The sequence below is a fragment of the Poromitra crassiceps genome (genome assembly GCF_964638095.1).
Source record: "Poromitra crassiceps genome assembly, chromosome: 12".
Classification (NCBI taxonomy): Eukaryota; Metazoa; Chordata; class Actinopteri; order Beryciformes; family Melamphaidae; genus Poromitra; species Poromitra crassiceps.
Window position 1 is genome coordinate 42,348,532 of NC_139632.1, and position 14,658 is coordinate 42,363,189.

Here is a 14,658-nt window from a genome sequence, read left to right on the forward strand (position 1 = left end):
TCTCTCTCCTTCCACCATCACACTCCTCCTAACACACCTTCTCCTCTCTCTCCTTCCACCATCACACTCCTCCTAACACACCTTCTCCTCTCTCTCCTTCCACCATCACACTCCTCCTAACACACCTTCTCCTCTCTCTCCTTCCACCATCACACTCCTCCTAACACACCTTCTCCTCTCTCTCCTTCCACCATCACACTCCTCCTAACACACCTTCTCCTCTCTCTCCTTCCACCATCACACTCCTCCTAACACACCTTCTCCTCTCTCCTTCCACCATCACACTCCTCCTAACACACCTTCTCCTCTCTCCTCTCTCCTTCCACCATCACACTCCTCCTAACACACCTTCTCCTCTCTCTCCTTCCACCATCACACTCCTCCTAACACACCTTCTCCTCTCTCTCCTTCCACCATCACACTCCTCCTAACACACCTTCTCCTCTCTCTCCTTCCACCATCACACTCCTCCTAACACACCTTCTCCTCTCTCCTTCCACCATCACACTCCTCCTAACACACCTTCTCCTCTCTCCTCTCTCCTTCCACCATCACACTCCTCCTAACACACCTTCTCCTCTCTCTCCTTCCACCATCACACTCCTCCTAACACACCTTCTCCTCTCTCTCCTTCCACCATCACACTCCTCCTAACACACCTTCTCCTCTCTCTCCTTCCACCATCACACTCCTCCTAACACACCTTCTCCTCTCTCCTTCCACCATCACACTCCTCCTAACACACCTTCTCCTCTCTCCTTCCACCATCACACTCCTCCTAACACACCTTCTCCTCTCTCTCCTTCCACCATCACACTCCTCCTAACACACCTTCTCCTCTCTCCTCTCTCCTTCCACCATCACACTCCTCCTAACACACCTTCTCCTCTCTCCTTCCACCATCACACTCCTCCTAACACACCTTCTCCTCTCTCCTCTCTCCTTCCACCATCACACTCCTCCTAACACACCTTCTCCTCTCTCCTCTCTCCTTCCACCATCACACTCCTCCTAACACACCTTCTCCTCTCTCTCCTTCCACCATCACACTCCTCCTAACACACCTTCTCCTCTCTCCTTCCACCATCACACTCCTCCTAACACACCTTCTCCTCTCTCCTCTCTCCTTCCACCATCACACTCCTCCTAACACACCTTCTCCTCTGTCTCCTTCCACCATCACACTCCTCCTAACACACCTTCTCCTCTCTCCTTCCACCATCACACTCCTCCTAACACACCTTCTCCTCTCTCCTTCCACCATCACACTCCTCCTAACACACCTTCTCCTCTCTCCTCTCTCCTTCCACCATCACACTCCTCCTAACACACCTTCTCCTCTGTCTCCTTCCACCATCACACTCCTCCTAACACACCTTCTCCTCTCTCCTTCCACCATCACACTCCTCCTAACACACCTTCTCCTCTCTCCTTCCACCATCACACTCCTCCTAACACACCTTCTCCTCGCTCTCCTTCCACCATCACACTCCTCCTCCTAACACACCTTCACCTCTGTCTCCTTCATCTCTGTCTTCACACTCCTCCTAACACACTCCTAACAAGTGAGATAGCAACCATATGAATTGGTGTGTAGAGTTTCTCCAATGATATTGCTGTCAAATCAATATCTAAGAAACATTCTCCAGGCCCGCTCAGCTCCTTAGTATCAGCATCAGCACATGTCAAATTGGCCATTAAACTAGTTTAGATGTGGATAAACTACTTTTGACTTGTCTACTTTTCTATATTCTAACAGTATTCCTAAACTGGACCAAATGAAAGAAGTACCGGTAACCATAATCTCTGGGACTGTTTGTAAATAGCAATGGATGTTTTTTAACAGCAATATCAACAAGTACAGTATGTGTATCTCGTTTCCAAGGTGGAGTATTGCTCTCTTTTCATGAGATGAACAACATCAAGAGGATTTCACTGAAATATTGAATTAAAAATGAACTTAAACTATGAGGAATAAACATATTGAGGATACGATGTTTGAAGCTAAAAAGGAACTCATATGCTGAGGAATACCACCTTACAAAAGGCTACAAACTAACTTACTCAAAAATGTTCATATAGACTACAGAATGAGTTACATTCACTTGTTTTGCATCCCCTAAAGAATTAAGTTGATTGCTAACTACTATAAGAAGAAGGGCATAAATTGTCCAATGGCCACACTGGGAGTTGTAACATCAGCGATTGTCGCTTTCAATTGTCGCATGCGTGTGTGTGTGTGTGTGTGTGTGTGTGTGTGTGTGCGCGTGCGTGCGTGCATGCGTGTGTGTGTGTGTGTGTGCGCGCGTGCGTGCGTGTGCGTGCATGCGCGTGTGTGTGTGCGCGTGCGTGCGTGTGCGCGCGCGCGTGTGTGTGTGTGTGCGTGCGCGCGCACGCGTGTGTGCGCGTGCGCGTGTGTGTGTGTGTGTGTGTGTGTGTGCGTCCGTGCGTGCGTGCGTGTGTGTGTGTGTGTGTGCGTCCGTGCGTGCGTGTGTGTGTCTGCCCTGCCCTGACGTCTAACCCTAACCCTCAAAACGGTGCTCTCAAAAGGAGTGGGCCTTGCTTGCTTGCCAAATGCCAAGTGCCTTTTGGCTGTCATTTGGCATGAGAGACTGATGACCTTCAGCCGTACTACCCACTATACACAACAGAGAGAGCCGGCAATTTAAGACAAGAATGAAAGAAAAGGAGTGAACTGCCACGGCCTGCCTCCCCGTGCCCCTGTGGAGTGAACTGCCACGGCCTGCCTCCCCGTGCCCCTGTGGAGTGAACTGCCACGGCCTGCCTCCCCGTGCCCCTGTGGAGTGAACTGCCACGGCCTGCCTCCCCGTGCCCCTGTGGTGTGAACTGCCACGGCCTGCCTCCCCGTACCCCTGTGGAGTGAACTGCCACGGCCTGCCTCCCCGTGCCCCTGTGGTGTGAACTGCCACGGCCTGCCTCCCCGTACCCCTGTGGTGTGAACTGCCACGGCCTGCCTCCCCGTGCCCCTGTGGAGTGAACTGCCACGGCCTGCCTCCCCGTACCCCTGTGGAGTGAACTGCCACGGCCTGCCTCCCCGTGCCCCTGTGGTGTGAACTGCCACGGCCTGCCTCCCCGTACCCCTGTGGTGTGAACTGCCACGGCCTGCCTCCCCGTACCCCTGTGGAGTGAACTGCCACGGCCTGCCTCCCCGTGCCCCTGTGGAGTGAACTGCCACGGCCTGCCTCCCCGTGCCCCTGTGGAGTGAACTGCCACGGCCTGCCTCCCCGTACCCCTGTGGAGTGAACTGCCACGGCCTGCCTCCCCGTACCCCTGTGGAGTGAACTGCCACTGCCTGCCTCCCCGTACCCCTGTGGAGTGAACTGCCACGGCCTGCCTCCCCGTGCCCCTGTGGAGTGAACTGCCATGGCCTGCCTCCCCGTGCCCCTGTGGAGTGAACTGCCACGGCCTGCCTCCCCGTACCCCTGTGGAGTGAACTGCCACGGCCTGCCTCCCCGTGCCCCTGTGGAGTGAACTGCCACGGCCTGCCTCCCCGTGCCCCTGTGGAGTGAACTGCCACGGCCTGCCTCCCCGTGCCCCTGTGGAGTGAACTGCCACGGCCTGCCTCCCCGTGCCCCTGTGGAGTGAACTGCCACGGTCTGCCTCCCCGTGCCCCTGTGGAGTGAACTGCCACGGTCTGCCTCCCCGTGCCCCTGTGGGGTGAACTGCCACGGCCTGCCTCCCCGTGCCCCTGTGGCGCGGGGATGTGTCCTGACTGGGCACGGAAAATCACACCCCTGACCCGAAGGTAACAGATGGCGAGAGCACATAATGCGAGGGTGTGCGTCTGTGTGAGGAGAGGGAGAGAGACAGAGAGAGAGAGAGAGAGAGAGAGAGAGAGACAGAGAGAGAGAGAGACAGAGAGAGAGAAAGAGAGAGAGAGAGCGAGAGAGAGAGAGAGAGAGAGAGAGAGAGAGAGAGAGAGAGAGATGGCGCACGGGTGGGGAGGAGTGTTGTGTGTTTGTCTGTGTCAGTGAAAGGAATGCAAAGCCAGAAGGAAAAAGGCTTAGTTACTTCCTGGATGCACTGGTATCAACCTGTGCCATGCAAGTCTGACAGGAAACATCACTCTAATATCAGGGGTTGTTGCCAAACCTTTTCCTGTTGGGACCCAAAAGATAGATTTTGTGTCTCCCTTGGGACCCAAACTCACACTAAAAACATACAGTAGTGCGTTGCCACGAGGACCAGTTGGCGAGCCACTCCCCACGGGTCCGCGACCCAAATTGTGTCCCGACCCACAGTTTGGGAAGCACTGCTCTAATTAAACGCATGATATATTATACACCTCATCCTCCTTCCACGTTCAAAGACTAAACAGGGCCCAGTTGCACAAAGCACCTTAGGTTAAGATTTCCCTTAGAGTCCGAGTTAAGGTGTCCATAAAATAGAATCAGCTGCACAAAACACCCTTAAATCTTCTCCATAAGGTGAAACATTTTAAGGAAAACATAAGCACAAGATTTGAGGGTGTTTTGTGCAGCCGATTCTATTTTATGGACACCTTAACCCGGACTCTAAAGGAAATCTTAACCTAAGGTGCTTCGTGCAACTGGGCCCGGATCCACTTCCCCATAAGTTTTTTCACTCACTTCCTGACATGATTTTCTTTACATACGCTCGTCTTTTGATACGTGCAACAAAACAAACACAGCAGCTTCTTTTCTGTGCAGCAGCATACAGACACAGACAGACAGACATGCAGAGCTGCAGGCTGCTTTGCTGTGTGCCACACATTCCTGTTGACACTCATTCATATGGTGATGAAGACTCTCTTGGTGTAGTAGATGTGTCTTTTTACACCGGGCAGCAGAGCCCCAGATCGTCCGAGGTTGCATCACATGTCAACACTTCAGTCCCTACTGGGACAGCCTGGCAGTCCGGTCTGCTCAATGCTCACAGCGCTTCCCTCGTCACTGTGCGGGTCTGAAACGCATTGTGTTGTGTCGTGCTGTCACATCTCTCTCACTCCCTTCTGTCCTTTTTCAATGTATCTGTTAAAAAAGGCGAATTAAAAAACTAGGGGTGTCAAAAATAATCGATTATAAGATGCATCGCGATGCGGACGTGCATGATTCTGCATCGATTCACAAATGTCAAAAATCGATTATTAAAAACATTTTTTTTTTTAATTATTATTATTTTTTTATAATCAAATAAAATATAATGGAAGTACATGCAGTTGTTTATTTTTTAATTATGGATCATAATACAATGCAATTCCAAATGCACTTTTATTTTACAAGTAGCCACACAGTGAGGAAAAAGAAAGTGAGAAAAAATAAATCATGTATTGCGGAAAAAAGTGATGCATCGATTTAAGATGCATCGAGACGCATCGATAATCGTAATCGAATCGAATCGTAGCCCTCTGAATCGTAATCGAATCGAATCGTGAGGCCAGTGAAGATTCACAGCCCTACCGTAATTAAAAGGCATCAGGGGTGAGACTGCGGCATCTAAAAAAGGCTCTTGGTCTCTCAGTTTGACCCAATTAGAGCGACGCCACTGGCAAACAGCAGAGTCATCTCTCTAGAGGGAATCTGCCACTGAAAGAGCCTTCAACTAAACCCTGCACTTTCCCAATGCCTCTGATTCAATGTTGCCACCTAACAAAGACAATCCAGCCAGTAAGCAGACATTTTGTCTGATAATAATCACTCATTTCCATTAAACAAGACGCTGGTGTTTGCCTCACACTTTGCATAGACACACAGAACATAATAACCTGCCACACAACTCATAACCTGAAGTCTAGAGTGTCAACTCCATCACCTGATCTCTCTTTAGCACTACCATCCTCCATCAATCTATCCAAGTACAAAGACACTAGACAACACCAATTATTGTCCCTCTGTCGTGAGCCTTTTGTGCTGAGGCAACAAACAAAAAAACCCAGTTGAGAAACAAGATTTTTGGCACGAAGCAGTGAGTAACCAGACGCGACATCTCTGACATGACTTGACAACAGTCAAGGAGGGTAAGATGACATGTTTTCTGCCTTTTCAGCCCATAGCTACTTTGACCCAATCCATTGGGGAAGTGGGGATTACTTTATGCAAAATGTTGAGCAATAATTACTGCCCCACAAACCTAATTCATTCAGAGAATAAACCATATAAACTGTAGCAAGTACAACACAAGGGTGTCGTAACCATGTATTTGTCATGTATGTGTCTTATTTTGGGGCACTTTATGTTTTTGGCAAGATGCATTCAGCTCACTTTCAGATATTTCAATTATTATTTTGTGCAATTCTCAATATTTCCAGGAATGCAGACTGAGGGTAAGTGTTCTCTCATTAGTGGGACAGTCTGAACCAAAATAATCACTGGACAAAAAGAGGATGGGGGGGTTGCAAGGAAAATAAAATGTGCAGAGGTGGATCTCTTGCTCCGTCTCAGCAGCAGGACTGAGTGAAACACTGTTCCTTCACAGTTCACATTTGGCCAATGCCTTACGTAATGCCTACTGGTTACTGGAAGCCTAAAACACAACGCAACCAGAAATCCTGTCGTTGCAAATACAAACATGCAAATACTCAGAAAAGCAGGAAAGGCGCGCACACCCGCACGCGCACACACACACACACACACACACACACACACACACACACACACACACACACACACACACATATCTGGGTGATGATCACGATCACCATGCATGTTTACACAGTAATTAAAGGACAAGTCAGGACAGAAATAAATTAACTTGAATCTAATTAAGGCAATGCTTCCAGTGGGAAAGAGACAGTCCTGTCACTAACTTCATATACCGAGGTTTCATTTCCAAGTAACGCCTTCAGGGAAGAAGAGGTCCACTTTCAGTCATGAATAAATTAAGAGGGAACGCCGTAAGCTCTGCGAGGGGAGTTTCTAGCGTGGTGTAGTAATTCACTGTGAGGGGAGTTTCTAGCGTGGTGTAGTAATTCACTGCGAGGGGAGTTTCTAGCGTGATGTAGTAATTCACTGTGAGGGAGTTTCTAGCGTGGTGTAGTAATTCACTGCGAGGGGAGTTTCTAGCGTGGTGTAGTAATTCACTGTGAGGGGAGTTTCTAGCGTGGTGTAGTAATTCACTGTGAGGGGGGTTTCTAGCGTGATGTAGTAATTCACTGTGAGGGAGTTTCTAGCGTGGTGTAGTAATTCACTGTGAGGGAGTTTCTAGCGTGGTGTAGTAATTCACTGTGAGGGAGTTTCTAGCGTGGTGTAGTAATTCACTGTGAGGGAGTTTCTAGCGTGGTGTAGTAATTCACTGCGAGGGGAGTTTCTAGCGTGGTGTAGTAATTCACTGTGAGGGGAGTTTCTAGCATGGTGTAGTAAGTCACTGTGAGGGGAGTTTCTAGCGTGGTGTAGTAATTCACTGTGAGGGGAGTTTCTAGCGTGGTGTAGTAATTCACTGTGAGGGGAGTTTCTAGCGTGGTGTAGTAATTCACTGTGAGGGGAGTTTCTAGCGTGGTGTAGTAATTCACTGTGAGGGAGTTTCTAGCATGGTGTAGTAATTCACTGTGAGGGGAGTTTCTAGCATGGTGTAGTAATTCACTGTGAGGGAGTTTCTAGCATGGTGTAGTAATTCACTGTGAGGGAGTTTCTAGCGTGGTGTGGTAATTCACTGTGAGGGAGTTTCTAGCGTGGTGTAGTAATTCACTGTGAGGGGAGTTTCTAGCGTGGTGTAGTAATTCACTGTGAGGGAGTTTCTAGCGTGGTGTAGTAATTCACTGTGAGGGAGTTTCTAGCGTGGTGTAGTAATTCACTGTGAGGGGAGTTTCTAGCGTGGTGTAGTAATTCACTGTGAGGGGATTTTCTAGCGTGGTGTAGTAATTCACTGTGAGGGAGTTTCTAGCGTGGTGTAGTAATTCACTGTGAGGGGAGTTTCTAGCGTGGTGTAGTAATTCACTGTGAGGGGAGTTTCTAGCGTGGTGTAGTAATTCACTGTGAGGGGAGTTTCTAGCGTGGTGTAGTAATTCACTGGTGCTTTTGAGAGCTTTGGCGTTTCTTTTTTTAAATGGCTCTTTGTGAGGCGCTGAGAGGCCCACAGGGGCACGAGAAGCCCGCGGCTGACCTTCATAAATACTTCATTTTGTTCATTCACGGCACCACGCAAACAAGTTAAACAACAGGAATGGCATCCTAAATATTCACTCGCAGTCTTTTTAAAATGCACGTTACCATGGTTACCATGGCGCTGGCCAGAGCAAATGATGGAGGAGGAAGACAACATGACAGCCCACCCCCCCTCTCCCAAACTCTCTCACTCTCTCTCTCTCTCTCTCTCTCTCTCTCTCTCTCTCTCTCTCTCTCTCTCTCTCTCTCTCTCTCTCTCTCTCTCTCTCTCTCTCTCTCTCTCTCTCTCTCTCTCTCTCTCTCTCTCTCTCTCTCACCACAGACAGACTGCAGTGGCTCCTCTCCTGCTTGGGATTCCTCTGGCTACAGCTGTGGAAAAGTTCAGTGGGGACAGAGAAAGGGGCGAAAGCTGAGCAAAAGTGGTGAAAAATAAAGAGAGAATAAAGAGAGGGAAAATAACGTGTTTTTCTTTCACGAAATGGAGAGAAGGTCGATGGAGGAAAGAACTGCAATGAGAGAGCGAAGGAGGCTGTGCCTGTGTGGAAGTCCAATGCAGAGGCCTTCCGCTCCCTCACCCCGGACATCACTCTATTTCTAGCTGCACACACAGTCAACAAGGGCCTGCATGTGGCCTCCCATCTCTGTTTACTCTGGAGGAAACTCTCCAACTAACACACACTGTCACAAGCACGCACGCAGGCAGGCACACACACACACTGACACACACACACACTCACACGCAGACACACACTGTCACAAGCACGCACGCAGGCAGGCACACACACACACTGACACACACACACACTCACACGCAGACACACACTGTCACAAGCACGCACGCAGGCAGGCACACACACACACTGACACACACACACACTCACACGCAGACACACACTGTCACAAGCACGCACGCAGGCAGGCAGGCACACACACACACACACACACACTGACACACACACTCACACGCAGACACACACACACACACACACACACGTAAAACTACCACTGGAAGCAAAAATAAGAAGAGAGGGAGATATTTTGTATTATTTTTCTTGCCCCATGTTAATCTACTGTGACACAAATGGAACATCAACAGTACCAAGTTTTCCACACTGAGTGTCCGACTCCTGTGTTTAAACTGGCTGTCTGCATTTCCTTTTATAGACGAACCCCATGATGCTTAAGACCCAATATAACTTAGATCAGCTTGATACTGCTGCTGACCAGGGTATTTACTATGAATTGAAGTCATAAAAATGTGGGTAAACACTGTTCTCCAAATAGAATGGACTGGGTGAACTTTGTTTAGGTGGGTTTGCTCTCCTCTGCATCTTAGATTGCATTTAAAACACCTAAACAAAGCCATATGCTGTTGACAGATTCATAGATAACTGATAATACATATACGACACGTTACTGTGCATGGCAGGTTTCATGATACAGATGTTTTCATGTCTTTACGCCCCACATCACAAACACAACATTGACGCATAATCCAACACTCATTTTGGATTTAACAGACATAATCAAAGTCATTCACACATACAGAGCCCCACCACCAACACCACGGAAAACAGCACACCAACCGACGAGCAAAGGAGAGTGAGTTAGTTGTTATTGCACTACACTGTGAGTGATCCTACGACCGACGTGCTGCTCATTTAGTGTTCAAATGCACCTAGATTAGTGTGAAGGAGAGGAGCCGCCACGGGTTAGGAAATCTTAAAAGGAAAGCAAAGACGATCTGAGGCGACCCGTCCCTTTGCTTTGCATCCAGAAGGACCACCACCAGACTCGGTTTACTATGAGTGAAGGACCACCACCAGACTCGGTTTACTATGAGTGAAGGACCACCACCAGACAGAGTTTACTATGAGTGAAGGACCACCACCAGAAAGAGTTTACTATGAGTGAAGGACCACCACCAGAAAGAGTTTACTATGAGTGAAGGACCACCACCAGAAAGAGTTTACTATGAGTGAAGGACCACCACCAGAAAAAGTTTATGAGTGAAGGACCACCACCAGAAAGAGTTAACTATGAGTGAAGGACCACCACCAGAAAGAGTTTATGAGTGAAGGACCACCACCAGAAAGAGTTTACTATGAGTGAAGGACCACCACCAGAAAGAGTTTACTATGAGTGAAGGACCACCACCACCAGAAAGAGTTTATGAGTGAAGGACCACCACCAGAGGGAGTTTACTATGAGTGAAGGAGGATGACAAAAATCAGACTGGAGGAAGGAGGGTGAGAGTTCCCTGATTGAGTGGATCCACGGGAGTTGAGGCCACTCTCCGTATAGCCTTCCTACCTGGCTGCTGCAGCGTAGAAGACGAAGAAGGTTTCCCCCCTCGTTTTGGACTGGGCGACTTGGCCTTGGCACATTTGCCCCCTCGAGTCCCCCGGCAGGAGGTCTGCCCCCCTGCTTTACACGCCCCGGGATCAGCCCGAGGAGGACAGGGTCTGTCCCGGCCTGGGCCTCCTCCTCCTCGGGTCGAAGAGCCCTCGATGCGCTGCTTCATCTCGGACGACAGCAGGCGGCCCTTGTGCATCCACTCTTGCATCTTGTTGACGGTGACGCCGTGGCCCTTGTTGACGGAGCTGCCCGCAGGCCCCTGTGTCCGCGCTCCACTCTGCTCCCGCTTGGCGCCGCCGTGACCCGGAGAGGCCGACGCGTCGCCGCCGTTGTTGTCCGAAGAACCCGTGAGGCTGTTGACCGAACCCCCGGTGTCCTGGAGCAGCTCGTCGCTGCTGGTGGCCTCTTTGACTTCGGCCCCTGTGGCCTCTTTACCCCCCTCTGCCTCCATAGCCCCTTCATCCTCACACATGTCTGGACTCTGGGTGTCGGAGGCGTCCGCACGCAGCGACGACGGCCCACCAGGATACCTGATAGCGCCGTCGCTGGCGGAGCGGAGTAAAGTGGGCCTTAGCTTTGTCAGGGACAGGTTCAACATGCTCTTACTGTTCAGCTTGCCTCGGAGCTTGCACGACTCCGGGTTCCCGCTGAGGCACAGCAGCAGGAGGGACTCGGTGTCGGACACCTGCTGATGAGGGCTGTGGTCCCCTCCTGAGGACCATGAGTCGCTGTCCACGTTCTTGGCAGACAGCCTTGAGCACAGACTATCCCGTGAGTGGCTACTACAAGAGGACTGCTGCTCCATGAAAGCGCTGCTAGGCTGCTGCTGCACATCCAGGTTGATATCATGCATGGCATTAATCAGCAGGTAATAAGCCTCTTTCAGCTGACTCCTAAGCCTGTCTGTTTCTTGGGCACTATGACTGTCACTGACCGGTCCTTTATCTTGACCCGGACGGGGGACAGCTTCTGTCACCTCCACTTTATCACTATCACCTTTCGCTCTTACAGTTTCATAAAAGGGGAGAATTTGGTTATCGTAGTAATCCTCGTCCTCACTGTCTAAAGAGTGGTGCCGGAGTGAGCCCTCTCTGGCGCACAGGGATGCCATGTTGATGTCGCATATTTCTAACTCTGTGGGGAAGAAGGTCGGACTTTGCAGACCGGTGTTGCCTCTGATGTCCCCCCCACACTCAGGCGAGCTCCCGTAGCTCTCAATGCTTCTGATTAAAATGTTTTCCTCCGTGGTGTTGCTGCCCGGGATACAGTTTGGATACACGAGCGTCGCGCAAGTTGCCGAATTGCTCTCCAAAGTTAATGCGTTGCTGCTGTCAAAACTCCCGTCGGCGGCGCGCTGGTGTAGCGCCGTGTGTTCGTTTGCAGCCACCACCACATTCCCTGCCATGTGCCGGGGGCCCTCTGCGGGCTTGGCGGCCCCGCTCTGCGGCACTAGTACCCGTGTGCGGTGGTGGTGGTATAATACACCGTGATTATTACAACTGTCCCCGAACCCGATCGAATCCCCGACGCTGCACTGCCGCGGCACGGGGGCGAAGTGTTTCCTGCGGGCATGCGGTCCTCCTGGGGCCGACGAGCCCCCAACCGATAGCGTGACTCGGGGCCCAGGCTGGTGGCTCACGCTCTGCCTAAACGCATGTCCCACGAACTGCACCGTGTCTCTTTGAAGTGAGACCCCCAAGAGCTCCTCGTTAACCCGACCCCTGCCCCCGCTGGCCTGCTCCCGACTCTCCCGCACTACAAACCCAGGCTCCTCTATCTCTACCGCCGCCCCGTCAACACAATTCTCATAAGTACTCATTCTCTCTGCCGTGCAGGCAGCCAGCCCTGCCAGCAACACTACCGCCGGACGAGCCTCGGAGTCTCGCTGCTGCTTCTGCCAAACTTTTTCTTTACCTTCTCGGCCCCCGCCGTGCGCCGCCGTAGCAGCGGCAGAAGCGGAGCCGTATCCTCCGCCGGCCGACGTTCCTTTCTTGGATTTCTTCCCCCGGAGTTTCGCTAGTAAAGTCCTCCGCAGAGGATCAGCCATTCCTTTCCTCTGCGCCCTGCCTGCAGTTAGTTCCTCCTCCCGGGTGTCTCTTTAGCGCGCTCGCTCCAGAAGGAAGAAGAGAAAAGGGCCGACTCGGTTCTCCTCGCTCGCCGCGGTCAAAGCTCGCCGGGCGGACGGGCTCCTCTCCATTCTCCGCTGCCTGGCTGTCTGTCACCTCCGCTCTGTCGCTATAGCGCTCTGCTCAACTGCACCACCCCCTCTCTCTCCCTCCTCCCCTCCCTCCTCTCTCTCCCAATCTCTCTCTCTCTCTCTCTCTCTCTCTCCCCCCCCCCTCCCTCCCTCCCTCCCTCGCTCTCTCTCTCCCTCGCTCCTCTCTCTCCCAATCTCTCTCTCTCTCTCTCTCTCTCCCTCGCTCTCTCCCCTCCCTCCCTCCCTCGCTCTCTCTCTCCCTCGCTCTCTCTCTCCCAAACTCTCTCTCACACGCACGCACGCACACACACACACACACACACACACACACACACACACACACACACACACACACACACACACACACACACACTCTTCCTTCGCTCTCTCTCTCTAGCGCCTCACCTCCTCGTGCTTGCACCTCAAATATTTGGAATATCTTGCTGGCGACGTTCAGGGACACTGCGTAAACTTATGCGTAAAAGTTCCCCAAAGAACTACTTTGGAACGTCTGACTATCAATGCAATATGTTAGTGATTTGATATGACACTCTGTCTGTAACCTGTGATTAACTTGTAAAACGAATCGGGGAAAGGCAGCAGACAGCATAACTGGACCCCTTATGGAAAAATAACTACACGTAATAATTATACATTTTAGACTAGAGAGATGCACACGTCACGTACACAGTATCACAGCACAACTACAAGTCCCTAGGGCCTAGCCCTAGAGCAGTGGTTCTCAACTGGTCTAGCTGCCTCAGAACCCACATTTTCCCTTAGTCAATTGATACGTTCAAGACAACTCGGACCGCCGGAAAAAATGGGTTCCAACCTGTAAAAAGGTTGTCCAGGCCGGAATTACAGCTTGGAAATTCGGGTATCATCCAGAGCTCCACTTTGTCCAAGTTGATGTCACAGCCACATCAAAAGGTCAACTTAGCCTATCGTTAATGGTAATCACAGAATTATTATAAAGAAGTTTGTTGATGTTTTAACACAAAATTTGATGTCTTAATTATGTAATGTCAACATTGAATATGTTTGTGTCATCTGTCTTTCGCTCTGTGTGAAATTCAGCATGTTCGGTTAGCATTGTTAGCTAGTAGGTAGCTACAATGCTAACACTGGTTGCTATAGCAACCGTTTGGTTTCCATCCCCGAGGGGAGGTGCAGCGTGAACGCAAATCTGTCCGGGCGGAGGTTCCGTGTTGAAACTTACGGCGATCCGAGTTGTCTTGAATGCAGTATAAGTCGCGACCCAAATTTCTGATTTTTTTAATAGGCTACCACTCAAATTTATTTCACAAAAAATAGTGCAGTAATACAACACAATGCTTCATGCACTGTTAAAAGCATTAAATAAACAAAAAAATGCAACAACATTGCAACTAGGGCTTATCGTGCATTCCTTTATAACTGGGAACTGGTAATCTTACCGGTTCAAAGTTCATGAGCTGGGACGTGACGTCACTAGAGCTGGTATTTCCCATTCCAAACTCGTAGGAGTCTCAGCAGCCCCGACGTAAAGAATCCAAGATGGCTGATCCGCGCAACAACAGTAGTTATAATCGTATAAATGCTATTTAGCACTTCTGTCTTGTTTGTGTCTCATTAAATCAGCTGTACACACAGCACGGCCTATTTATATTTGTGTGGACATGAGGCTGCAGTGTTTGTATGCACAAAATGCCACGAAATGCCTTGTTATCAACTGTTATTGCTAACAATGGCTAGCCTGGCTAGCTAGTCGATCTGACCAGTGAATAGTGAACTTTTCTGCAAATGGAACGCTAACAAAACGGATGTGACGTCATTTAGCCTCCACATCCCAGTTCTTTTGCGATAAAGGAACGCACGATTAAAAACCCAATGAAATAAAAAGGCAGACTTATCTTGAGTTACAGGTCTATTATGTGAACGCTGAAGGAATGCGTGCCCGTCCGCATGTCCTCGAGTGCCCACCACCCGGGTGGGGTCGTCAAAAGGGCCCTTCTGTGTGGAGTTTGCATGTTCTCCCCG

The 14,658-nt window shown here is 50.3% G+C and overlaps 1 protein-coding gene across 1 annotated transcript in view; it reads right to left on the reverse strand.

Annotated features, from left to right (window-relative positions):
• Nucleotides 1-12,486, reverse strand: part of syde2 (synapse defective 1, Rho GTPase, homolog 2 (C. elegans)) — a gene marked incomplete at both ends in the record, with an annotated part of 79,942 nt that extends 67,456 nt beyond the window's left edge. Inside the window, one exon of the mRNA XM_083647402.1 lies at nt 10,395-12,486. Coding sequence (XP_083503528.1) covers nt 10,395-12,486 — 2,092 coding nt within the window. The remainder of the gene's footprint in view (nt 1-10,394) is intronic.
• Nucleotides 12,487-14,658: the final 2,172 nt, after the last annotated feature.